The sequence below is a fragment of the Misgurnus anguillicaudatus genome, chromosome 21, assembly GCF_027580225.2.
Source record: "Misgurnus anguillicaudatus chromosome 21, ASM2758022v2, whole genome shotgun sequence".
Lineage (NCBI taxonomy): Eukaryota > Metazoa > Chordata > Actinopteri > Cypriniformes > Cobitidae > Misgurnus > Misgurnus anguillicaudatus.
Window position 1 is genome coordinate 34892226 of NC_073357.2, and position 27909 is coordinate 34920134.

Consider the following 27909-nt stretch of genomic DNA (forward strand, 5'->3'; position numbering starts at 1 on the left):
AAAATGGGTAAACGTTTGGCTGGCCCTCGTCATATTTACAATTTTAAAATCTGGCCCCCGAAGAAGAGTAGTTGAAGACCCTGGTCTACTGTATCTGCCTGTTTTTATACACATTTATGAACAAAACTTTACCAACACATTGGTTGTCTTTATTCATAAAAGCAAAACAGCTATACTGTAGTGATTTTCATTTTCGACATTTACAGTAAATGTGCAAATCACTATGCGGTTTGTTATTATTGGATTATTAATTAAAATAGTACCACTGACATGGTAAGCTTGTAGAAAATAACTAAAAGATTGTGGTTTCTAATTTCACCACCTACCTAACCATGTTTCTAAACATATGAAGCATTGTATGTTTTAGGGACAGCTCTTCCTGTTCCATCGCCCCAAAGTCAATGGGTTTTTTAATGGCATTTCAGTTAAATGCCTTAAATAAGATCTTGGGGTTAACACAAGCCCAAGATATTTTCACGTTTTATTCTACTACACAAGACACATAAAAAGTGTGGGTATTATTTGTGTGTTTAAGTTACACAAAAATTCCTAAAGCATGCTCCTATTGGTTAAACACAAAGAGAGATTAGGGAATATATGTCATAAAAATTATGCAGGCAATTTTTTCACTCTTGGTGTCTGTTGTAGTTTTTACATGGATGCCAGCTACATTTACAGTAGATAAAGACATCTGTACATCTGATTTTACTGTGTCTTCTGTAAAGCTGTTTTGCAACATGTCTCTGTATTTTTCTGATCAAGATAAGTCAAGTAACACATGTCCTACTACCGGTTGGTAGTTTATACATTACTGTTCAGGTTTGATTAAAGTGATTCAATGCACGCTGAAAATACCTCTACTTGAAATAGTCTGAGACACTTTCCATTTCCCCATTTTGTTGAGAGATCAAAAAACTGCCGGAGCAGAAGGTGGCGCTAATGTACCAATACTCTGGATGCCAACCGCCGTAAACCAAAAAAGAAGAAAGAAGATTTGATTGGCTGTCGAAAATCCGCGGCTGGAAAGTGTTGTCCACGAACTGTTGTCATCGTCCGTGAAGTTTCATCTTTTGTTAATGCCCGTTTAGTAAGTAGGAAACATCATATTTACATTACTTTTATCTTTACATAAAGGGCATTGTTATTGTTTAGGCTTGCGATCGTGTTATTTTCACCGTGTGTATTAGATGTCAAACCGCTGTATGATAATAACAAACCGATTCTTACCTTTAATCTAAAAAATAAATAATGTGACGTTAAACACCAATACTGTAATTTGACGATTCAAAGAGGTTGGAGTAGCTGTATACTGCTCTCATAATTGTGGAGACTGCTCTTGAAACACCAAACAGTCGGGCTGTAATTCAGCTCGCATGATTTGTCCCCTTTGGAAATTTCTTGTACTAACCACTGCTGAACACTTTGTTTTGGCACAGCTTGTTGAAAACCGTGATTTGGTCCCCAACACAGACAGTATAAAGTAACAAAAGATAACCACGATGTTTGTTTTTTACAGTAGCCTATACAAATAATATTAAAAACTGTAACAGTGGTTGTATATATTATTTTGTGCACCCTTGCGGTCTACTTTGAGCTACACACTTGTTATCATCCTTAACTTTTTGTTACATTTATTGATTGTTATTTTTAACATTATTTATTGTACATTAATAATAATAATGATCATAAATCTGTATCAAATATTAACCATATTAAGGAATGATTTATTTGCATAAATAAATATGCACATATAAATAAGAGAGAAATTTAAGTGCATCTAAGCCTAACAGGTAAAACAAAAAATTGGTATAAGAATAAAGTAAAAGTGTGATTATGATCAAGAAAAAAACTTGTGTTGCTCTTTTTCCACAGGATCTCGTGCACCATGCTTGATCAATCAGAGAATAGTCTGTATGACATCCCAGATTATGAGCATACATTGGATGAGAAATTTCCTCCTCTGCCTGGTCCATCATCACCGGGACAGAGGGACCTTGAGGAGGATCCTTTTGGCAACGAAGAGGGTACATTGCTTATTCCATTTAAAAAAATAGAACTGTATGCATTCAGTGGGAATAATTGTGCTTTATGTTAGTTTAAATAAAGTGTTGAGGGACTTTTTAAAACCTTTACTAAAGATTTCTTGCCTACTAAACAAACTCCTCATTCTGCTATCCGATAATCTGTTTGCAGAATCTTCTATATAGTTTAATCCCAGGAGGAGCTGTCTTGTGAAAGCTCATGGTGTCCCCTAAATAATCCCCGTTTTGTTGTTGCTTTGTGTTTAGGTGAAGGAGAAGTATCTAAACTAGCAGAAGTGCCGGTTGCAAAAAGAAAATCAGTAAAGAGACCCCAGCCTAAACTGGATGCTAACAGGTTTTTAACCAAATGATTATTTATTGATATGTTTGTTTTTAGTAGACACATTATGACCTGTTTCTCTTCAGGTTGATTTCTGAGAAGGGTCTTCCTGCTCTACGCACATTATTTGACAATGTTAAGTTCAATGGCAAAGGACACGAGGTAATGGCTAACTTTTTACATAACTTTCACTACACGTGTGTTTTTGTTTTTTTTAAATGTATTCCTGAATTTCTTGCTGTATTATTTCAGCTGTAATCGTGGAGTTATATGTACTCACCTTCATCCTATTTCTTTCTGATATAGGCAGACGATCTGAAGCTACTCTTGCGGAAAATGGAAAACTGGGCACATAGGCTTTATCCCAAACTGCGGTTTGAAGAATTCGTTGAGAAAGTAGAAAGTCTGGGGGCCAAAAAAGAAGTTCAGGTGAGACTAATTAATAAAGGGGCAATTTCAGGGACAGGGCTTAAGATTAGCCCCAAATTAAAAAGTATGTTTGAGCATTCATCTTAAAATATATCAGTGCCATTGTTTTGTCCCAAGATCCACACCATTCATGTTTTTGGTAAGGTATGTTTGTATTACAATGAATCCATAGTCCGGGCTTAATCTAAAGCCCCCTCTAAGGGGCGGTTTCCCGGACAGGGATTAGACTAGTCCTTGTCTAAAATAAATGTAAGAGCTGTCCAAACTGAAAACAACTTGCACTGCCATATCTTAAAATACATCGGTGCCCTTTGTTTTGCCTCAAAATGCACACAAGTAATGTTTTTAGCAAGGAATGTTTGTTAAAACTAGTTATATTTCCTAATTAAACTAAGACCTAGTCCTGGCTTAAACTAATCCCTGTTCGGGAAACCCTCCCTTAGGGGCGGTTTCCCGGACAGGGATTAGACTAGTCCTAGACTAAAATAAAATAAAGAGCTGTCCAAACTGAAAACAACTTGCACTGGCATATCTTAAAATGCATCAGTGCCCTTTGTATTGCCTCAGAATGCACACAAGTAATGTTTTTTGTAAGACATGTTTGTTAAAACTAGTTATATTTCCTAATTAAACTAAGGCCTAGTCCTGGTTTAAGATAATCCTTGTCCGGGAAACCACCCCTTAATGTTATAAAGTTTATTTAATCTAGAACCAAGATCAACCTCACTTGAGGCCTGTTTATACATTTTGTGTTGTTGCTTTCAGTCATTGCTGTTTTTAGATTGTTAGGTGTATGTACGCATGCACTAGATTGCAATCTTTGGCTTTTGCTTAATATTAACTTATGTACAGAGCAGTGTCAGTTTTAAACAATACTAATAGGAGTTAATAATATTTCATGTTTTTCTACATCAGACATGTCTCAAACGAATTCGACTGGACATGCCGTTAACACACGAGGACTTTACTGGTAATAATTGTATTTAACTACATTACAGTAGCATGAAATCAGTAGGTAAAGAAGTAACTGATGTGGTTTCACTGACATGACTCCTCGCTTCTCTCAGAAGAGGTACAGGGTCCTCCACAGGAAGAGGCTGATCTAGGTGAAGACATAGGTTTTCCTGAGGATCCGTTTGTCCATTCAACTCCTGCTCCAGTCTCCCTCACTGAGGAACAGCAGAAGCGTATAGAGCTCAACAAACAGCTTGCTCTGGAGAGAAGACTAGCACGGCAAAAGGAGCTGGGTATGCAGTCTCTTGATATAATGCGGATATAACATTAGCCTGAGGCTAAAGGCTTTGTATAAGTCATTAGGACATTTGACTAAAATTATTTTATATACTTTCATGTATTTTTCCACAGCATCCTCTCAGAATGTGACCCAGGAAGATGCAGATGAACCTTCGACCAGTTCTTCTGAACTGCACCTAAGTCAAGAAAATGAGGGCGTTGTCGAGCAGAGCACATCCAACCAAACTCCACCCAAACAAAAGCCAGCAAAACTTCCCAGTTCCCCATTATTTGATAATGAGTGTGCCAGCCCAGTTCCAAATGGCATTGTTGATGATGATGATGATAGTAATTGATCTCATGTTCCCTGTTTTATACCACCAACATCCAAACTCTGGACCCTGCATGACAACTGCAAAATAATTTTTTCTCTTTAAAATCACCACAAAGCAATATCACTTCTATACTCTTTAGCTTTACAGATATGCTTTATTGTCATATTTCAAAACTTCATCTGCATCTCAGTGGAATGTTTAGGACAAAGTCACATCAACTTAGGACTTAATATCACCTCTAATGGCCTTGCAGACACAGCAATTTTAACACTTTAGCGTTATCCTCTGTGAGGATTTTAAACTAGTTCAAGAAACATATTTGTAGGAAATCACATCTCTCCCTCACAGATGGTCCTAGCATTCATCGGTTTCATTTTTATTGTTGGCTAAAACATTATGAATGTCCAAATTTATCATACAAGGGGAGCTTTTTGAAGTTGGCCAAATATGTCCATTTAAAAATCGTTTTTGTCATGTCATTCAAAAAGTTCAGTGTAAGTTTCTGTGTTTTGATATTCTAAATAAAAGCGTTTATGTAGAAATCTTGAATGTTTTATTGCTGTCATTCAAACAGTGCACCCCATCTTTACTTAGAAGTGAAGCACCTGCACTTTAAAGTAATAGTAGGGGTGAGCGGGGCACAAACTAACGCAGGGTTAATTGTATCACAGCTACTTTACATATTTCTACAGGACCGAGCAATCTATGCTTTTGGTCTTTTTCTCTTGCTGTCAGAACATGATCTTTTGTGAATTTGTGAAAAGTTTTGATGTCTTTTGATTAAGATATTAAACAAAAAGTGTTTTGGAGGCATAAAAGTTAATTTTGTCTCATGTTTTGGGTGTGTAGTCACCAAATCCAACCCTATATTATTTTGTTACCTAAAACATAACACCATTTTGAAACATGTCAGCAACTCCTAGTATCTGATAGCTGGGATTGAAAACATTTTTGCACAGCAGGATTAGTTGTCACACAGTGTTACAATTAAGACTCCAGTATACAATGATAATAAAATGAAAATAATGTTAATACTATTAATCAAAATGATAATTGTTAATACAATAATTGACAATTATGATTTTTTTGTCCTAATTGTGAAGCCCTTTCAAAAAAATCTATTAATATGCATTGATGCATAAGGATGGTAAGATGAAGGAACATGGATGGATAAATGTGTGGATATCTATTATAGGCAGACATAAAAACAATATCCACCTTTAGTATATAGACAGAATTGTATTGAATTATTTGTGTTTAAACCAAATTTTCTAGCAGGTGTTACAACAAACTCTCTGTTTGTTACAATAAGCAACATCTACGGGGTAAGCTTTTACGTTTGCACTCCTGTCACTTTCTGCGTAATTGTACGATAACAGAGGGTCCCACAAACAAACTTTCAGTGTTCATTTGTAGCAGAGATGTGTGTGTTGATTGTGTAAAAAAAATGATTCATCTAGCTTAAATATTTTTTGAATAATAGAGCCAAAGCCAAAAAGTGTTAGGTTGTGCTCTGCTGTTTAAAGGACAAAATCTGAAGCATTACAATTTTAGTGATGCATATAAAACATTTTTAATTCTCAAAAAATTTAAAAAAAGTTCCATGAGCAAAATGTAAAGATGTAATCTACCAAATCTAAAAAATATTTAGATTACACACTGGTTTCTCTTAAATATTTACTGTTATTGAGAATTGAAAGCTTTCTTATTAAAACAAAGGTAAGGCATCAAAGTCTTCGTTCAGAGGAATTTCTCAGCCCTTCAATAGATTTAACAAATATCCTTATTTCGATGTTTATGACTGTATTAATAATCATTTAGTTATTCGTTTAAAAAATACCATCATTGGCAAGATATTTACCCAGAATGGGCCAATTCAAAATTATTGAAGTGAGGTCAGCCTACATCTGGACATAATAATAGAACTGATCTTATGTCTATGGCAGGTATAATAAATCTATCCCTACATCTATGCAAGTTAATATGTCTAGGAAATGAAATTTACAACACTATAACGCTAAGATGATGCAGTGCAAGTCTGTCCCTCTGTATTTTTGATCTGGCAAGCAGACAGATCCAACAGGGCAAGCTCACTGATCTCCTGTAGAATGACATAGAGGTTTGGTGTTTTGCTCTGTCTGAACTGCCTCTCCTCCCTGCTGAGTTTGGGTTTCCTTCTCCTCTCCTCCTCAGCCTGAAGTGAAGCCTCTTCTGCCCAGCGCACTACATCCTGAACCAGCTCGGAACGACCACGGCCAGCTGGCTGCTGCAGCTCGGGTTGCACAGTAAGATGGGGCTTGTTGCTGATAAGCTCCAGACACAAGCTGTCAGCATGGCAACAGGAGGGTTTTACAGAAATACGAACCTGAAGAGGAAAATCAAAGAATGATGCCGGGCAAATATCCCTTATGGTAATACATTGATTTGCTAAGAATGTACTCACTGTTACGTGAGCAAAGAGGTGAAAAGTATGAGTCCCAGAGCTGGTGCAGGTGTTGATCCTATCAGGGTATCTCTGCAGCATCCCGGCCTGCCACTCACAACTTCCATCCTTTCTGACGCTGACCACTTGACCTTCCCGATCCTTAAGGTACACCGCTCCCTTTAATCCGTACCTGTGTGATAAAGTTACATAAGCAACACAACATCATGCAGATCATACAGAAGATTTCATTTTTGTTATATACTCTCTACAATTCTCCTGTTTAAAGGATTAGTCCATTTTCTTTAAAAAAAAAAAATCCAGATCATTTACTCACCACCATGTCATCCAAACTGTTGATGTTTTTCTTTCTTCAGTCGAGAAGAAGTTATGTTTTTTCAGGAAAACTTTCAAGGATTTTTCTCATTTTAATGGACTTTAATGGACCCCAACACTTAACATGCAGTTTAAAATTGCAGTTTCAAAGGACTCTAAATGATCTCAAACGAGGTATAAGGGTCTTATCTAGCGAAACGATTGTCATTTTTGGCAAGAAAAAAAAATGCAATTTTAAACCAAAACTTCTTCCTCCGGCTGGGTGAGGAGCCAGCGCGACCTCACGTAAATGCGTAATGACGTGGAAAGGTCACGTGTTACATATATGAAACACACATTTGCGGACCATTTTAAACAATAAACTGACACAAAGACATTAATTTGTATTATTCGACATACAACAACGTCGAAACGGTCCTCTTTCTCCACACTTGTAAACACTGGGGCGTAGATTCGCATAAATCATCCGTGACCTCTTGACGTGATGACGTATTACGTGAGGTCGCGCTGATCAGAGGAAGACGAGAAGTTGTGGTTTAAAAGTGCATATTTTTTATTTTTCTTGCCAAAAATGACAATCGTTTTGCTAGATAAGACCCTTATGCCTCGTTTGGGATTGTTTAGAGTCCTCTGAAACTGCAATTTTAAACTGCATTAAAACTGTTGAGTGTTGGGGTCCAATAAAGTCCATTAAAATGGGAAAAGTCCTGGAGTGTTTTTCTCAAAAAACATAATTTCTTCTTGACTGAACAAAGAAAGACATCAACATTTTGGATGACATACATGGTGGTGAGTAAATTATCTGGATTTTTTTAAGAAAATGGACTAATCCTTTAAAAGCAGGGTGCGTGATTTTTGAAAAACACTTTGGAAAAGAGAGTCGAGACGACTTCCAAAACACACTTGTAGCTAATCAGCAGTAAGGGGCGTGTCTACTAACCAACATCGTTGCCTGTGTTACATATGTGTGGGGCGTGTCTATCCAAAAAAGGTCCAGATTCTATTGGGTTAGGGGCGTGTTTATTTAGGTGATTTCAAATGTCAACATTGGCTTTCAGAGATCATGCACCCCGCCTTTAACATCTTGTTCAGTCTAACAACGTTTTCAAACTCAATTTTCCCACAAAATATTCTTCATTTTAAAAAAGCAAGTACTACGGTTAACACAAAAAGCTAAAAGCAGGTAATTACTGTGGTACGAAGACAAGAATGCCATTGGCTCTGACAGCATAGATCACAGCATCAGCCACACAGCGTTCATCCGTTTGTGGGTCTTTGTCTCTGAAGTAGAGACACTGGAATAGCTCTGTGGACTGCTTCTGTGCGTGCTGCGCTGCCTGTCATTCAAACACAAGAGAAATGCAAATGTTAGACTCATTTTTGAGATTTTGCTATAATATGTGGGACTAACGGCCTTACTTACTCTGTTTTTACTGTTGATATGTTGAGCCAGCTCCTCAAGCTCTTTGTTACTTTCCAAGGCTTTGCTTAGCAACCCTTGCTTCTCCATCTGAACGGCGGCCATAAGGAGCCGATGAACTACTACATCAGCGTAACGTCTGATTGGAGAAGTAAAGTGAGTGTATCGGTCCAGAGCAAGACCTGTATGTAGCATGAAAACAACACATGATTTATTACCAAACGCTTGAATTCATGAGATTATGATCTGGAGTACAGATTAAAATATAAGCGCATTTACCGTAGTGATAGTACTGTTCCTCTGGACACGCTCCTGTGGAGAAGTAAAGGGCATTAGACATTGCCTGGGTGGCCATCATTCTGAATAACCTGTTCACTAGGGGGTCCCGAGGATCCACCGCCTTTTCCAAAGAATCAGCCAGAGCCCTGTTTGACCTAATGCAAGACAGACATACCCAACATGGTTATACTGTAAATGCATACATGCATATGTATTCCTATTGGTAGTGACATTACATTTTTGCAGAAATATTTTTTATACAGACTGGGTCAAATATGTCATTTGACCTTGTATCAACACTGAAGCCACGAGCCTTTGCGCAGTCAATGAGCTGATTAAAGAACTCCTGCTTGGGTGGTGGATGATGACGCAGAAGTGCTTGGTGTGGAAAGCTCTCCTGTATCTTGCACGCCACCCAGTGGTTGGCATAGATCATGCACTCAGCCACAGTCTCATGAACCTCCAGAGGCTGTTTGGGTACAAGGGCAGTAATGTTCTTGTCCTCATCTAGCTGAGCCCTCACCTCCACCCCTTCTAACTCCAGGGCACCTCCTTTATCCCTCTGTGCCCGGAGGTGTCTGGCCACCCTCGTCAGGGTCTCCAGGGCCTGCAAAAGCTCAGCAAGTTTCTGGTCCCTCTGAGAGCCCTGCAGTTGGCCTAGTTCAGGCACCTCCACCTTCTCTCCATTCAGCAGGCTCTGGGCGAGCTCATAGTGAAGCTGATAGGAGGAACGGATAAGAGTGCGACCGTACCAAACCTTGCACATGTCCAGGGACTCGGCATCCAGCTCCCAAAGGACACTCATAGCATATCTGGAACATAAAGAATATACAGAGTATGTATTATATGTATGTATTATAATTTTCATTTGTTCTATGATTTCTTATTCCTTGTTTCTTTACTTTTGCTCTTAAAGCTTTGCAACATTGCAAATGTGTGAAAAGTGCTATAAATAAAAAGTTATGGGTTCGAACCTAGGGAACACAAGTTTTTTGAAAATATGCTCATTTTCCAGCTTCCCTAGAGTTAAACATTTGATTTTTACCACTTTGCAATCTAATCAGCTGATCTCCGGGTCTGGCGGTACCACTTTTAGCATAGCTTAGCATAATTCATTAAATCTGATTAGACCATAAGCATTGCGCTAAAAAATAACCAAAGAGTTAATTACAAGTAAATTAAAAGATATGGCTAGGATTAGGAACTATACTCTCTATGAGTATATACTCTCTTTGCTGCTGTAACATGGCTGCAGGAGGTGCAATGATATTACGCAATGCTTGAAAATAGTCCCCTGCTAATGAAACTTACCAAGGGGACTATTTACAGGTGCTGCGTAATACCCATATCGGCCTAGAAATTTGCAAACTGCAACTTTTCATTTTCCGTCTGTCTTAATACACGATGTAACTACAGAAGAGTCAAGTTTTAAATAGGAAAGATATCAAAACTCTTTGGTTATTTTTTTACGCGATGCTAATGGTCTAATCAAATTCAATGGATTATGCTAAGCTATCTAAAAATGGATATTTTCGAAAAAGCAGAATGTCCTTTTAAATCCCTTTGTTAAGGTTAAAAGACAGATTATTCATAAAATTTGAGTGAACTTTTTAAGAAATTACTACGATGCCATGGCCATCAGTTTCTTAAAGCAGAAAAAGGTGTTCCTTACCGGTCCACTCCTCCAAGTAGGGAGCACAGGTCAGCACTCAGCACTGCTGGTAGCATGTCATACCTGCGGTCGGCCAGGTAGTAAGTGGTTGCCCTGTGTTAAGAAAAGAGGTGATTAAGTAACAATTTTATATCAGGAGACTTAAACACCTTTAAACTATATAAGCTTTCCTGAAAGATGACGCCGGCCCATACAAGGGCTCTGAACTGTGAATTGATATTGAATTCTTGATTTGCATGTGTTTTCTGTACATTCTACATCGTGTCTTTTGTAAAGCTGCTTTGCAACAATGTAAACTGTGAAAAGTGCTATTAAAATTAACTTAAATTGTGCTAAATTGAATGAAATATTAAAATCTACAAATGCATATTTAACTAACACATTAACCCTTTTTTCATATACAGTGGGGCAAAAAAGTATCCAGTCAGCCACCAATTGTTCAAGCCCTCACACCCAAAAAGATGAGAGAGGCCTGCAATCCCCGTCAAAGGCACACGTCAACCACGAGAGACAAAATGAGAAAAAAAAATCCAGAAAATCACACCGTCCGACCCTCCAAGAATCCATTTGCAAATCATGGTGAAAAATAAGTATTTGGTCAATAACAAAAGTTTATGTCAATACTTTGTTATATACCCTTTGTTGGCAATGACAGAGATCAAACGTTTTCTGTAAGTCTCCACAAGGTTTTTACATATTGTTGCTGGTAGTTTCGCCCATTCCTCCATGCAGATCTCCTCTAGAGCAGTGATGTTTTAGGGCTGTCGCTGGGCAACTCAGATTTTCAACTCCCTCCAATGATTTTCTATGGGGTTGAGATCTGGAGACTGGCTAGACCACTCCAGGACCTTGAAATTATTCTTACGAAACCACTCCTCCTTTGCCCGGGCGGTATGTTTTGGATCACTGCCATACTGAAAGATCCAGCCACGTTTCATCTTCAATGCCCTTGCTGACGAAAGGAGGTTTTTAGTCAAAATCTCACGATACATGGCCCCATTCATTCTTTCCTTAACTCGGATCAGTTGTCCTGGTCCCTTTGCAGAAAAACAGACCCAAAGCATGAGGTTTCCACCCCCATGCTTCACAGTAGGTATGGTGTTCTTTGGATGCAACTCAGCATCTTTCTCCTCCAAACACAAGAAGTTGAGTTTCTACCTAAAAGTTATGTTTTGGTTTCATCTGACCATATGACATTCTCCCACTCTTCTTCTGGATCATCCAAATGCTCTCTAGCAAACTTCAGACGGGTCCGAACATGTACTGGCTTAAGCAGGTGGACACATCTGGCACTGCAGGAATTGAGTCCCTGGCTGCATAGTGTGTTACTGATGGTAGCCTTTGTTACTTTGGTCCCAGCTCTCTGCAGGTCATTCACTAGGTTCCCCCATGTGGTTCTGGGATTTTTGCTCACCATTCTGGTGATAATTTTTACCCTACGGGATGAGATCTTGCGTGGAGCCCCAGATCGAGGGACATTATCAGTGTTCTTGTATGTCTTTCATTTTCTAATAATTGCTCTCACAGTTGATTTCTTCACACCAAGCTGCTTACCTATTGCAGATTCAGTCTTCCCAGCCTGGTGCAGGTCTACAATTTTGTTTCTGGTGTCCTTTGACAGCTCTTTGGTCTTGGCCATAGTTGAGTTTGCATTCTGACTGTTTTAGGTTGTGGACAGGTGTCTTTTATACTGCTAACAAGTTCAAACAGGTGCCATTAATACAGGTAACAAGTGGAGGACAGAGGATCCTCTTAAAGAAGAAGTTACAGGTCTGTGAGAGAAAGAAATCTTGCTTTTTTGTTATTGACCAAATACTTATTTTCCACCATAAATCGCAAATAAACTCTCAAAAAATCAGACAATGTGATTTTCTGGATTTTTTTCCTCATTTTGTCTCTCATAGTTGAAGTGTACCTATGATGAAAATTACAGGCCTCTCTCATCTTTTTAAGTGGGAGAACTTGCACAATTGGTGGTTGACTAAATACTTTTTTGCCCCACTGTATTTCATACCATATGCATACATGCTGAAAAATGACAAATCACCATACCTGGACCGTGCTTCCAAGTCTGTAAGAGAGCCTTCTTTGACAAAATAGGTGACGTCGGCAATGTGCACACCCAGCTCTAAACGTTTCCCACCTGGTAGCATCCGAACTGACAAGGTGTCGTCTACATCCTCACACCCCTTAGGATCTATACTGAACACCAGGTGAGTGTCCCTCAGGTCCCGTCTGGAGGATACCTCACTACTGTCCATCTGCCATGGGTTCTCTTCTGTGTTAACTGGCATCTCTCGCAACTAAAGAAAACATTGCTTTTAAAGATAACAGTGGGTTTTTGATACCAGTGGGTTGGTGTTCTACTGACGCAACTAACCAATGTTTTTTTATTCTTTAGTTTATTTGGCAAATTCTCAGTACCTGGGCCTCTGAAAATGCAGACACATGGATGCTATTCTCCACCAGGATGGTCTGAATCTCTGTCTCCAACTCCCCTGCTTTTCCCAGCACCCTCACACAGTGACCGTTTGGGTACATAGAAGTACTTTCCCATGAATCCAGACGCACAATCACTCGATGGTCCTGCACAAACAGGATATAAACAAAAGATAGCAAGTCTTCTTAAAATTAGAATTTTGAGTTCATCACACTGTCCTTTGGTTTTTATTAAATACCCTGATGTAATTCAAAAACCTCATTTAGCCACTAACCTGCAACGTCTCAGCCTGCTGTGTGCTTATACGGATTTTCGGGATGCGGTAATCCCACGGAATAAGCAGGATCTTCTGTGAATTTCTGCTCTGGGACTGCACCTCCTCTAGAGGAGGAAAACTCGCAACATAATCTCTCCAGTTTCTTTGCAGAATACCCACCACCCTGCCTAAAGGAAAAAAAGAGCAGAAGCATAAGTATATCTTAATACAACTATCCATCTAGGATTCTGGGACATTCTGACCTATAGATTCTGTACTATTTCTATTTACCAATTTACCAATTTTCTTTTTGTGAGGCCGTGTGTATTTCATTTTATTTATCATCTGATGTTCTGCTCAGAACTTTCAAATGTCATAGCCAAATAATGCATTACCCATGGTTACCTGTGGGCATGGGCTGGCTTTGTGTGTCCTCCACTGACCGCTCCTCCCCCTGACCCTCTGTTAGTGCCATATTCCGACCCTTCCACTCATTCCGTGGCAACAGCTCTATGGCAACCATATCTCCATGAACTGCGCGGTTACGATACTTCACTCCGCTGACCAGCACATCACTGTTTAGCTCTAAACACAAGATTACAGAGACAAGGAAAGGCAACCCCATCAGCATCAACAATAACAGCATAGTAAGCAGTCAAAAACAGATTTGGTATAATGTGTTGAAAACAACCTGAATTCTTGTTAGTAGAGCCTTCATAACGTACAAAGGCTTCATACTGGGCCCGATGCTTGTTCACACTGAGGATGCCCTTTATAAAAAATACAGAAATTCATAATGGATTATAGATATACTGTAGTTAATCTACCAGTCCGGAAAAGTCCGGTGGTTTAAAATAACAGGTGGGTGAGGGGAACTTACCTGGATGTACCTGCCAGATTTAATACCAGCCTCCAGCACCTCGGCAGGCAGGTGTTCAGTATACACCTTTTCTGCTCCCTCGCTCTCTCGCTCTTGCAGGGTCTGAGCAATGGAGCTGTACAGCTCTTGAGCTGCCTGCAGGTCTGGCCAGAAACTTGACAGGTAATCCTACAGCAGAGTTTATTATTCATTTATTATTCAGCCTCTACAAATTCAAACAGCACTGACTTCACAAGAAATAAAAAGTACATGCCTGAGTTGAGATGACATACACTCCACTGTTTAGGGCACTAAATTCTGAAATAGTATCACGGTTTTCTGTAAGCATCACCACCGGCCTAAGTCCAGCAAGATGGTTATAGTACCATACTGCTGCATTGTAGACACATCTGAAAAAAAAGTATTATTTTACACATAATTTTTTCATAAACAATAACAACCAAGTCTTGGGACAGTGTTTACTGACTTTATGAAGTGTCAACAATAATCAAGAAAATAGCTTCACTTCTATGAGTACGAGAAAGTATCATTCATTATTTTGCATTTAAAAACTTTATACCATCATTATTTCTTACAAATATCACTTAAAATGCATTTAATTCAACTTTAGATCCAAAATAAAGTTCACCCCTCTTTCATACAATATAAGTTGAATTAGCCTGCACTAGGGCGCCATTATATTACATTCAACTATTATGTGCAATTTGCAGACTACAGGTACATTACCAATGATGTTATACATCAATCTAATACTATTTAATTTACGGATTCTTTTCATTATTATGAACTTATATGAACTTTATATGAAGCTAATTCAGATTATGTCTCTGTAATAGTTTATATCAAATAAGCTTTTAAAAAGAACAGGAAAATGTTAAGGTATTAAAAATAGGTTAGGTAGTGTGACCCATAATGTCATATAAACTTTCTCTAGTATACATTGCGTAAAGTAGACAATTCAGAACAATAAATGTGTGGTTTAATATTTCTTCAAAGTTGATTCAGGATGTACCTCGTATGCCACTTATCCTGAGATTCGCCCTTTTCTCTGGGGCAGTAGCAGTTCTGCTGAAACTCATTGGCAAATAGGACACAATCATGTCGAGGGTCCTTAAGTAAAGCACGCAGTCTACTGCAGTGTCTAAAGAGGATAAAGAGAGATCCTTCTAAAAAAAGGCAACTTACAAAAGTAAACCACACAGTCATCCTTTCAATTTTCTTTCTGCTTTATTTTACAACATACATTCAAAACATGTGAAATTAATCAAATTAGTAAGCCAAGAAATTTATTAAAGGTAGTAAAACTGTGATATGTGAAGGGATGACCTGCGTCCACGAGTGTGCTGGTATGATGTCTGGGTGATCACGATCCCTTGCAAATCCCTGAACTCCAGAATCTCCAGAAAATCCCGAACCACCCCTCCATCCGGAACCACGTAGTGGGTCACATCACTGGACAGCACCTTGCCATCTGTTAGGAGTATAAAAATCATATCACTGAAACTTTTGGGGTTTTTTGACTATGGGTTTTGTGTACATACCCTACTGTGATAGCACTTGGTTAAGCAATGCTGTATAAAATATGTGGACCCACTGTAAACTGGCACCTGCTGGTCACTTAAAGGTTTTCATACATAATATATGCTTGTGTTTCCCATAAAGATAATAATACCATCAATTTTTTACCCTATTTGGACATTTTTTGGTCCTCATGAGAAAATAAGCTTATCAATGTTTGATTTTTAAAAATCTACAATAGCGGTTTTCTGTGAGGGTTTTCTGGATGCGTTGTAAACGTAGAGTAAACTTACCCTTAGGATAATGTAACGCTACCAGTTAAACGTATTTAATATGTATACCTTTGTAAAGCATGCAGTTATAAATGGATCAGTGTGTGGTTTGTCTGTCTGTCTGTTAATGTTCTTACCGTTGTGACAGCCCGCGAGACACAGTGAACTTCCACATTCCACCTGTTCCCTCACATAATGCTCGCGCACTACACGAACCTTTCTACCCTTTGAGCTGTTCAAGTGTAAAATCTTTTCAGTTTTGATCATGTCACACTCTTTTAAAAAATAAACTAATCTGAGGTAAGCCAACAACCACAGCCAAATTATTCAATTTTTCTTCGCTTTGTTTACTAAGAGAGGTGTTTATTACATTCAAATGGATCCTGCGCCATCTACAGGACTGGAGTTAACACACGTTTATTATTGAAAAATGATGATCAGTAGGACAGGCTACCTCAAAACAAAGGAAAGGTCTTTAAATATTTGTAAAATATATCTGTTATACAATGGTCAGATGCTGACATAAACAGTGATATCTTATTTATTATTTATAATCATAAAATCTATTTGTAATATTATTGATTCACTACATTGTTTTTGCAATACTCTTTCAGATTACTTAAATGTTTTGTAAACATTATAGGTTCAGAAGAAAGGTACTGAATAAGGGAAGCAAAAAATAGGTTTATCTCCAATTCCTTCACATTATTGTTTTTTGTACATACATTCAAACACAGTGTGCATAAAGGTGGTGTGTTACAATGGTGGTCATGACATAGGCTACCATTTTGCAATATTTACATTCAAAAACCAAGTGTGGTTTTGACAAATAACAATATGTCAAGTAAACTAGACATTCAGAAGAAAATAATAAGAGGCCTACATTTTACAGTACATTGAAATTCAAACATAACAGAAATTTTCTTGGTTTCTTTGTTTATGGTTTCTTGAGATAGTTAAAAGACATCACCTAAAGCAGAACGGTTTAATTGTATAGCTGTGTAAAATTGCCTATTAATTCATTTGGCAAAGCACTTACAAAAATTACATTTCATTTATTACATCCTTCTGTCTTCACATAAATTTAAAATTAAATAAAGTGTCTTTTTGGCATCACAGATTTCTTCTCAGTTTAAACGGCCATGTGGAAAGTTGGTCATCTGGATGTTGTCCGTTTGTAGTCCTGGATTGTAGTAACCAAAGTCTAGTGGCTCACTGTTGTCCAGTCTGAGAACTTTAATCACATGAGACAAAACAAACTAAATTAATAAATCCACAACCACAAAACCACAACAGTAAAATATGAATTCAATTTTGTGCTTTAAGAAACCCTTATATATATTTAAATTAGGGCTGTCAAAAGATTAATCGCGATTAATCAGATACAGAATGAAAGTTTGTTTTGGCATGAAATATCTGTGTGTGTATTGTTTGTAATTATTATGTATATATAAATACACACATACATGTAAACATTTAGAATTTTTTTATGTATATTTTATATATATATATATATATATATATATATATATATATATATATATATATGTATATATATATATATATATATATATATATATACATGTAATTGTTTCTTAATATATATATATATATATATATATATATATATACACACATGTAATTGTTTCTTAATATATATATATATATATATATATATATATATATATATATATATATATATATATATATATATATATATATATATATATATATATATATACATGTAATTGTTTCTTAAATTCATACATGCATGTGTGTGTATTTACACAAAATAAGTACGCACAGTGCACACACATATATTGTGCAAAATAAACTTTTATTTTTTATGCGATTAATTGCGATTAATCTTTTGACAGCCCTAATTTAAATAGGTCAAGGTTCAGTGTCAATTCAGTTATAGAACCGATGATAACAAAAGACAGTTTTGCATTACCTGGATCAGGTGACATTTCTTCCTCCAGTTTTCTGTGAGAGAAATCTCTGTTGTTCCTTCGGTTTAGGATGATAAAGGCTGTGAGTGCAATGAGCCCCACAATGATCCCAATGACTAGAATGACAGCCCATGCCTTTCCATTCTTATTCTCTACATTGTCTTCATTCTCTACACCTGAAAATTCTGTAAAGACATATTTGATGTTAATACCAAATACAATTGCATTGTTCAAAGTTGCTATTACAAGAACTTAAAAACATTACGTATATATTTACACACACATATATATATATATATATATATATATATATATATATATATATATATATATTTTAGATCATATGAAAATAGCAAACAGTGGGCTAAAAACTACACAGTGATACCATCCTGACCGAGTTAAACGTATGTGGTTCAGTAGTGTGGTTAAAAAGTCTTTGTAATTGCATTGTTTGAATTTCTTTCATTAAAGGTCACGTTCTTTCTGATCCCATTTTTTAAACCCTAGTTAGTGTGTAATGTTGCTATAATAGCATAAATAATAATACCTGTAAAATGAAAAAGCTCAAAGTTCACTGCCAGGCGATACATTTTCTTTTACAGAATTCCTGCCTACAGCGAACGGCCAGTTTGGGCTACAGCCCTCTACTTCCTGCTTTAATGACGTCAGTAGAACAGTTTTTGACTAAACTCCGCCCACAGGAATACGTCAGTCGCCAGCTAAGCTAACGGCAAGCTAAGCTGCTTGTCGAATCACAACACACTAAACAAACTACAAAATCAGAACTCAATACGTAGTTCTGAAGGAGGGACTTCATAGAACAAGGAAGACATCAGCCTGTTTTTAGGACAGTGAAAACAGCGCTATACAGATAAGTCAATTGTGTGAAAAATACCACGTTTTTTACACGTGAAACATGCGCACTGTAAACACAATCAAAGCTTCAAAAACACAGAAAGAACGGGAGCTTTAATGACATCACATTACATCATGAGAAGTGAGTATTGCTTAATTTAATAATATAGAACTGCAACTTTCAAGTTGCAGTTTGAACTTTCTAGCTAACATTAATTGTTCCACACATGACTTCGAAAGGAGCCCCTCCCAATATCTACTGGGTGAACACCACTCTTATTGTTAGAGAAGAGGGTGTCAGTAACTGGACACTCTGAACAGGGGACAAACAAAGCCTGAAACCCAATCCAATACAGAGGAACAGCAGCAAATTTGGCTTTTATAACTGAATTAAGAAGCTGAGAATGTGGGTTAGCTTGAGGGCTGAAATTGAAAGGTTTGCGTGCTTTGAAACTATCTGACCTTTGAGAGAGCACAGTGATATAATGCTTATGAAATGTCAAACACTATCTGTGTTTATCAAATTCATTTCATTTCTAATGTTTCGATAGAAAAAGTTAGATTTTGTAAACAACTGTCTGACAAATGTAAAGTTTTGTGTTGCAGTGCTTGTTCCTGGGAATAATTTGTAAGTCTGACCTTTTGGTGATTCACCCCTGGTGTCAAAAGGTCCAGTCAGGTTGGCGTCTGCATTCTCAGTATCTGGGGCAGCAGTTGTCCAGTCCTCAGGGACGGCAGGTGGAGTCATTGCCTCTGTTGGTGGTTCAGGTGGTATCACTGTAGTAGTGTTCTGCGCGTCCTCTTGATCTGCAGGATCTTTCGTTGTGGTGGTTGGGCTCACTTCTGTGGGCACGTATCCAGATCCAGTTTCTTCATGACTGCTGTCCTCCGTGGAATTGTCTGGCATCAGATCAGGATTTGTGTTATTAAGGTCAATTTGATTGGTCTGGTCTGGTACTGATGGGGTTGTTTGTGATGGTGTCTCTGTTTCACCGTCTGGATTTGGATCAGGATGTGTGTCATTAAGATCAATTTGACTGGTCTGGTCTGGTACTGATGGGGTTGTTTGTGATGGTGTCTCTTGCGTCTCTGTTTCATTGTGTTCTGCTTCTAAGACTTCAGAGCTTGAATTATATGCCATCATAAGAGGTGGTGTTGGAGAACTACCATCCTCTGTGACACTACCAGGCATAATTTCTGTCGCTGGAGGCATCGGTTCTGTCACTGCGGGATTCTGTTCATTATAAACCATAGAGCCATATGACTCTCCATCATTTTCCTCACTGTTTAGAGGTATGGCATATGTAACTACATTGCTTAATTCATTTTCTCCTGATTGTTCAGCAGCTGTTGGTTGTTCTTCACTTGATGTATTGCTAATTCTCAGCCACTCCTGAGGAATCTGAGTGGACACTTGTTGTAAGTTCTGAAATATCAGAAGCGTAAGTGCGAGCGTGATGCCCAGTGGCAGTTTCATGTCTGGTTCCCCTACCTGGCCAAAGAAGACATTGTTCATGTTAACAAAATGATACTGTGGTCAAAGTAAAGCCTAAGAAAATAAAAATTCACAAAATAGAAGGTGCATTCAATATTGTTTTATAGCAGCCAGAGTCATGTGATCTCCAGGAGGTGACCACTCTGTTGCCACATGGTTTTGGCTTAAAGTTAAAAAGCTATTTATCTCTAAAATAATATGCCTAGTTTACATTTGATAAAATCAACATCTGAAAGAAGCAAAGTCTGTTTCTTATACAAAATGAAAGTGTATTTACCAGAAATCTAATCAACCATTTGTGTTTATACTCCCATATAAGTGATTTTCACTGAAGTGTATCTAAGGCCTCTTGATGTGAGTGGTACATGCCAATCAACCTTGAAAGTGTACTGAGCAGACAATGAGTTGTTATGTGTTTGGTAAGGTACACACCCAAACTATATTTAAACATTTTTGAGAAAAAACAACGCAAATATGAAAAGGACAGGGGTTTACTGATTTAAAAAATGTCTTGAAGATGTGATACACATATCATACAAGATGATAGTAATGCTTAATTGATATGTATGAATAATGTTTATGTATTAATGATATAATGACTTAAATGATCTTTAAGTGACACACCTATGATTCATATGTGACTACGTAAGTAACTTGTCATTGATACTCCACAGAAATTTCTTGTTTGACCAGTTTATCAGTTGTCATCCATTATTCTTAACCACAAACAAAACCTACATTTAACTGATAATCCTACAGAAGTTATGATACGTAATCATATATGACCTGTCTTTAGGGAACCCTCCACACTTTTCAAAAGATTTCAAAAGATGTGTCCAGAATTCAGAGCAGCTATGCATGTTATATAAACCAGCTGCCGATTGCTTTTGGTAAATGAGTTATTTTAGCTTATGTTGTTTATTAATATTATTATTACACATGTTTAAAATCAATGTGAAAGTTTGACAAAAAAAATTATGACACAATTTTAAACATGTCCCCTTTTTCACAAAACATCCTAGAGCCATATATTTTACTCCTAGAATGTACCAAAACAAGTTTTCGAAGAGTTTGTGGCATGACGTGGCCTATAAAAGTATAATGCACATAGCAGAATAAAGTCAGATAGGAAACAAATCGGTTCAAAGATAAACTCGGTTCAGCATATTTAATGGAAAATGTGTGGTTAAGCAAGATTTGTTTGCCATAGATTTGTTTGAGAAATTACTTTAAATAGCTATCCAGCTTCTGGAGGGTCTGTAATAATAACATCTACTAATGAATTCACATACTAAATCTTTACATGTTTAGTCATCCATCACAGATCCCAAAGATGATTTATTATGTCTTATCGATCCAAACTCTGATAAGGATTAGCATTTCAATAGCCTCCATGCCACTGACATCTAATCCCTTTTCTCCATTTTACTGCAACTACAACAAACCCAACCAGTCCGATATTTAAGAAAGGACACACACATTATGTTTCTATGTATTAAGGCTACAAACCGTGTACCTACCTGAGTTTTGTGTGATGAGTACAGGTGAGATGTTCGAGGAAGGTTAAAGCAGTATCGTTTGAGGACTCAGAGACTCAGTGCATTCAAACACAAGAGAAAATGGGAGGGATCTATCTAGCTTAGTTATCCGGGAACTGGACTTACCTGAATTTGCACCTGCAGACCACACCTCTGCATCAAAGTTCTTTGATGCAAACAACGAAACAATGCATGTGCGTCAGCTTAAGCTTCGTGTCACTTTCTGTTCCTGCGTCAGTCAAACACACCTTTTCACTGTTCACAGGTTAATCCAGGGGGTGGGTTTAAAAGTGAGAAGGTTTAATGAGATCTTTACGAATCTGTAATTCCCTGATGGAAGGAGAACCTGCCGTGCTCGGCCTCTGAGCATTCCACCTGTGCCTGTCTCCATGGCAACACAGGTTATGCAGATCTGCTTTCTTCTTTCCGGCTTGATCCGGTCACAAAAGACACAGGCTATTTTTACATGCAGATGAGCATGTGTGCGTCATAAGTATGTGCTTTGTCATAGTCATGTTTTGCATTTTGATGGAAGTTCTAGATAAGCCTATATGAGAGGGAGGGATATTTTGCTATTGGTTAATATAACTATATATACTAGTAAAATACACATTCTATACAGAAATCTAAATATAGCCATATGTAAACATTTTTATATGTGGTATATAAATGTGGACAAATTTGTTTATATTTAAAAGTATACATTTTATCATTTAATTATTCACGTTTATCCTCCTATTTGTTCTAGATTTATCATAAGGTATATACACACACACACACACACACACACACACACACGCACGCACACACACACACACACACACATACACACACATATATAGACCAGTTCAAATGATGTAAGCAGCACTGGTCCAGAAACACTTCCTGTTACAGTTTGTGACAGTTATTTTTTTATTTCACATATATTATTATCTTTAAGATGTTTGTTTAACTTCAGTTAATTTAGGTTTATATGTTCTGTTGGTTTATTTTATCCCAACGTTTATCTAGTGTTAAAAAACGGAGGCAGGAGGTGCTTCTGGACCAGTGTTGTTTGCATCTTTTGAACTGGTCTATATACATACACATATATACACATAGGTATATTATATACATGTGTATATTAATTAATACATATATAATAGACCTAGTTTACATTTTATAAAATCAACATCTGAGAGAAGCAAAGTCTGTTTCTTACATTTTTTTATTCGCTTTGGTACTATTTTCACAAGTATGTGATAAAACCTCACAACTGTTTGTACAAAACTCAAGCAGATCATCAAATAGTCAAATATCAAACATGTTCAATTGACTTAGTACAACACACAAAATGATACATTCACTTTTTCACCACACTTAATCATTGTGTCATCAAAGAAATACCTTTCATATGAAGCAATTGTCTTTCACAATACAATGCTCACAATACTTTTGATATGCTTCTCATCTGATTTGCGTAAATACATTTGACCAACACTTAATCCAACTGATCTTAATGGTTAATCACTGAACCTTTTGGTGAACCTATATATTTTCATTTCAGCAATATATGGATTTTGAGAAATACAGAAATAAAATGTGTGTTTGTACGAACATATAAATTATGTGTAACCACACATGATACTGTCAAATACTCTTTATTGCTAATTGATTGGTAACCACAATTGGTCATTACAGTAGATATATTGTAAAAGTGGGGGTGTAAACACTGGCAATTTCTTTCAACATGGAGCAGGACAGACAGCAAGGAATAAGAAGATCTTGTGGACAAGGGATCCGCCAGAGAGGTGGGCATTGGCACCGACAGAGAGGTCAAAGAGGTGGACGAAAATCTAAGGCCAAATGCTCAAGACAGGCTTGATCCAAATTACTGTAATGTAATGTGTGCACTAAATGTTATGTTCTCATTCAGTTACATTATAGAAAGTATACATATGTTACAATTATATCTGAAAAATAAAAACTACTGCAATTTGCTCAAATGATTGTAGAGGATGTCTTCATTGATCCTTCACTTGATTACACATAGGATGGATATTTTGAAAATTATAGATTATGTAAATGTTGGGTAATGTAAGTTTATTGCCTAATGTGACATTGTGTAATATGTATTTTATAGTACTGTACTGTAGCATATTAATTTCAGCACTTTTAAGGCTTGAAACATGTATCTTGCATTGTTTGCTGTTGGATGAACTGATTGTCAAAAGTACTAAGAAGATCATAGCGTTGTGTTTCAGTGATTACAGTTTTTTTTATTCGCTTTGGTACTATTTTCACAAGTAAGGTGTACATTTTCAAAACTCTTAGTACAAAAATCCAAACTGATCACACTTGTAACACAGCTAGTCATTCTTTCAAAACCTGATTTAATGCTTTCAGTCACTGCGTTTACATGCAGCCAATAACCCGTTCAAATACGTAATATTAGCAATAACCCGGTCGCGCACGTCCATGTAAACACCGGCAAAAACCCGAATATGCTAATATTACTGTTTTTAAAATCCCGAATATTACCCCTTGGTTACCTCTTTTCTAGCCCGAAATTTTGGTCATGTAAACGCGCATCGGGATATTCGCATCAAAAGGAACATTGATTTGTGTTCTGCGCATGTTCTATTCGCAAGGAATCTTGGTCTTTTGAGTAGAGGAACTTCTTATATACACTTTCAGAGCGAGGAGGAAACCAATTGCAACAACCGCGCTTTGCACGTTAAATTAATATATTGCTATGCCCTTCTTGTTTTTCCACATCATACATGTATAATAAAGTTCAAATAGGTTGTCAATAGTTATGAGAGTAACTTGGTTTTTTTTGTGAATTTGAATTCAAAATGTAATACTATGCTATTCATATTTCGTTAAATACAGTGAACGTGTGAAAAAAAGTGAAAGATGACAGAATAACTGCATAGCGTCGTCTGCATAGATGCAGTTTCTAAGATTAAAATTACTTTAATTTAACTGATCCACACAAATACAAAGCGGCATAATATAACTGATTGCTTACCAGCATTAAAACCACTTAAAATAAAAACCTTAGGTTTTTTCTTTGTATGCAGCGTCCGCTCTGTGGATTAGGATGTTGCAATAACGGCGGTGGCTTTATTATTAACTGACTGAATACTTGACTCTTACCTGACATTTAGATATGAACGTTTACCATCAACAGTACCTGCGCGAAACATTAAACATTGATGATTATCTGCCGACTCTGTTTCTGCACGTCCTCAGTCCGCTTAATTAACGGCTTTTCGTTCTATCCGCGTGAGCTAAACATTTTTGTTCTGTACTTTTTACTTGCATGTATTTCTACATATTTTCGGCCAAGTAACACTCAGGATATAATGTAAGTTATTATAGATAGCATAAAAGCTTGTTCTGAAAGGATGACAATTATAAAAACGATCTTTCCAGCTTAATTTAGCCAAAATAATGATTTATTCGTTTTCATACTTTATATATGTTAATTTATCTACTAATATATTATTGAAAATGCCATAAATAAATATTCATTGCCTTCTGTAAGCTATTGCATTCGTTTTGTACATTTATAGGTGCATAAATACTGTCTAATTTAAATTTCTTTAAGACGTGGTTGTTCTCTATTTACCGATGCTCTGTAAATTTGCACTTAAAAACCTTCTTGTTAGAAAATTGTTGTTCAATTATTTTTTTTTTCAAAAATATATTTAGCTGAAGGCTAGTATATAGCTTGTTAATCTTTTTATCAAAAAAAGGAAAGACATGTAACTTAGCCTACCCTGCTTCTACATCGGTGCAGCTTGTTCTGGATTTAAATAATACTTTTATTTTAGTAAATGAAGGCAGTAAAACCGCAAAGCGCACTAGTGAGCGCACGCAAAATCACCGCATTTACCTTTCAATCACAGTTTACATCGAGATATTGCCAATTCCATTTATACAGGGGTAACTCTCTCTGCTCACGCAAACGGGTTATTCCGAATGTTTCAGAGACCCGAAACCCGACCTTAACTCGACCATAACCCGAATATTGACAGCATGTAAACGTAGTCATTGTTTCAAATACAAGATTATTGTAATATGTAATGAGAACATTTGGTTTAATCACCGAAACACAACAGTATGATCTTCTTTCAGTTTAGTAATTTTAACAATCACTTCATCCAACAGCAAACACTGCAAGATACATGCTTCAAACCAGACTTAAAAGTCCTGAAATTAATATGCTACAGTACTAAAAAATACATATTACACAGTTTCATATTAGGCAATACACTTACATTACTTACATAATCTATAATTTCCAAAATATCCATCCTGTGTGTAATCAAATGAAGGATCAATGAAGACATCCTCTACAATCATTTGAGCAAATTACAGTAGTTTTTATTTTTCAGATATAATTGTAACATAGCTATACTTTCTGTAATGTAACTGAATTAGAACATAACATTTAGTGCACACATTACATTACATTACAGTAATTTGGATCAAGCCTGTCTTGAGCATTTGGCCGTAGATTTTTGTCCACCTCTTTGAGGTCTCTGTGGGTGCCCATGCCCACCTTCCTGACGGATCCCTTCTCCACAAGATCTTCTTGCTGTCTGTCCTGCTCCATGTTGAAAGAAATTGCCAGTGTTTACACCCCCACTTTTTCAGTATATCTACTGTAATGACCAGTTGTGGTTACCACTATGTAAAATCAATTAGCAATAAAGAGTATTTTATCATGTGTGGTTACACATAATTTATATGTTTGTACAAACACACATTTTATTTCTGTAGTTCTCAAAATCCATATACTGTATATTGCTGAAATGAAAATATATAGGTTTGCCAAATGGTTCAGTGATTAACCATTAAGATCAGTTGGATTTAGTGCTGGTTAAATGTATTTACGCAAATTAGATGAGAAGCATATCAAAAGTATTGTGAGCATTGCATTGTGAAAGACAATTACTTCAAATGAAATGTATTTCTTTGATGACACAATGATTAAGTGTGGTGAAAAAGTGAATGCATCATTTTGTGTGTTGTACTAAGTCAATTGAAAATGTGATTACATGTTTGAAAAAACTGACTTTTTGATGATCTGCCTTGAGTTTTGTACTACATACTTGTGAAAATAGTACCAAAGCGAATAAAAAAAACTGTAAACCAAATGTTCTCATTACATATTACAATAATATTGTATTTGGAACAATGATTATGTGTACTGAAAACATGTGCAACTTACTGAAAGCATTACATCAGGTTTTGAAAGAATGACTAGCTGCGTTACAAGTGTGATCAGTTTGGATTTTTGTACTAAGAGTTTTGAAAATGTACACCTTACTTGTGAAAATAGTACCAAAGCAAATAAAAAAACTGTATACAAAATTGAAAGTGTTCTTTAATTTACCAGAAATCTAATCAACCATTTGTGTTTATACTTACATATAAGTCATTTTCACTGAAGTGTAGGCCTATTGAAGTGAGTGGTACATGGATATATATGCATGTATGTATGTGTACATACATACATACATGCATTGTTTACATTAAATGTGTTTTAAATGTAATTAAATTTATTTAAAGGGATTTAATTTATCAGAAGGGATGGGCTGAGATGTTTTTTTTTAAAGAATATATGATTTATAAATACAGGTTGCTATACTTACACTGTCCCAGCAGGTGGCATGTTGTTCTTCTCCCTCTGTCTTGGTTGCTTTTAAGTGATTGTTCTTAAATGACAACAGACGGCTTTGCCTACAGCACTGTATAAGTACAACTATATAAAGGTTTTTTAAGTGTTGATTTTCAGCAACAGAATTATTATATTATAATGTGTTGTATACCCACAAATTGGAAATGTGATTAAAGGGATAGTCTACCCAAAAATAAAGACTCTGTCATCATTTATTTACTCTCATGTTGTTACAAACCTGTACAAATTTCTTTGTTCTAGTAGAAAAAAGAATACTATATAAGTGAATGGGGCTCATGAATGATTTGATTACGAACATTACTCAAATTATACTTTGTGTTTATCAGAGCAAAGAAATTTGTACAGGTTTGTAACAACATGAGAGTGAGTAAATGATAACAGAATCTTCATTTTTGGTTGAATTACCCCTTTAATGTTATTAATAAACATTAACGTTTGACATGGAGTCTCTGCGTTCAAAATCGCATACTGAATTAAATGAAGTACCTACTCGATCAAACATTAAAACACTCACAAAGTGT

At 36.6% G+C, this 27909-nt stretch overlaps 3 protein-coding genes across 5 annotated transcripts; 1 reads left to right on the forward strand and 2 right to left on the reverse strand.

Annotated features, from left to right (window-relative positions):
* The first annotated feature begins 933 nt into the window (after positions 1-933).
* On the forward strand, positions 934-4900 carry tipin (timeless interacting protein). Its single transcript, XM_055204521.2, has 8 exons — positions 934-1087; positions 1873-2024; positions 2289-2376; positions 2448-2523; positions 2668-2790; positions 3706-3760; positions 3858-4037; positions 4156-4900. Exons 2-8 carry the CDS (start codon positions 1886-1888, stop codon positions 4377-4379), a joined length of 885 nt encoding a protein of 294 aa, XP_055060496.2. The 5' UTR covers positions 934-1087; positions 1873-1885; the 3' UTR covers positions 4380-4900.
* A 1006-nt stretch (positions 4901-5906) lies between these two features.
* Positions 5907-16238, reverse strand: dis3l (DIS3 like exosome 3'-5' exoribonuclease). Its single transcript, XM_055204532.2, has 17 exons — positions 15991-16238; positions 15390-15534; positions 15076-15204; positions 14317-14452; positions 14064-14231; positions 13875-13953; positions 13589-13768; positions 13202-13371; positions 12912-13073; positions 12540-12790; positions 10488-10580; positions 9103-9627; positions 8816-8970; positions 8540-8718; positions 8308-8453; positions 6802-6973; positions 5907-6723 (listed from the first exon to the last, which is right to left on the reverse strand). Exons 1-17 carry the CDS (start codon positions 16118-16120, stop codon positions 6376-6378), a joined length of 3168 nt encoding a protein of 1055 aa, XP_055060507.2. The 5' UTR covers positions 16121-16238; the 3' UTR covers positions 5907-6375.
* Positions 16239-16517: 279 nt separating this feature from the next.
* On the reverse strand, positions 16518-21943 carry LOC129444132 (uncharacterized). 3 transcript variants are annotated; one of them, XM_055204543.2, is made up of 4 exons: positions 21820-21943; positions 19300-20152; positions 17808-17990; positions 16518-17087 (listed from the first exon to the last, which is right to left on the reverse strand). In XM_055204543.2, the coding sequence occupies exons 1-4, from the start codon at positions 21850-21852 to the stop codon at positions 16981-16983; spliced, it is 1176 nt and encodes a 391-aa protein (XP_055060518.2). In that variant the 5' UTR covers positions 21853-21943; the 3' UTR covers positions 16518-16980. The 3 variants fall into 3 exon arrangements, with proteins under 3 accessions (XP_055060518.2, XP_055060534.2, XP_055060526.2); XM_055204559.2 differs by lacking the exon at positions 21820-21943 and adding an exon at positions 21672-21796 and having other exon boundaries at positions 19300-20148; XM_055204551.2 differs by lacking the exon at positions 21820-21943 and adding an exon at positions 21459-21580.
* Between the last annotated feature and the right edge of the window lie 5966 nt (positions 21944-27909).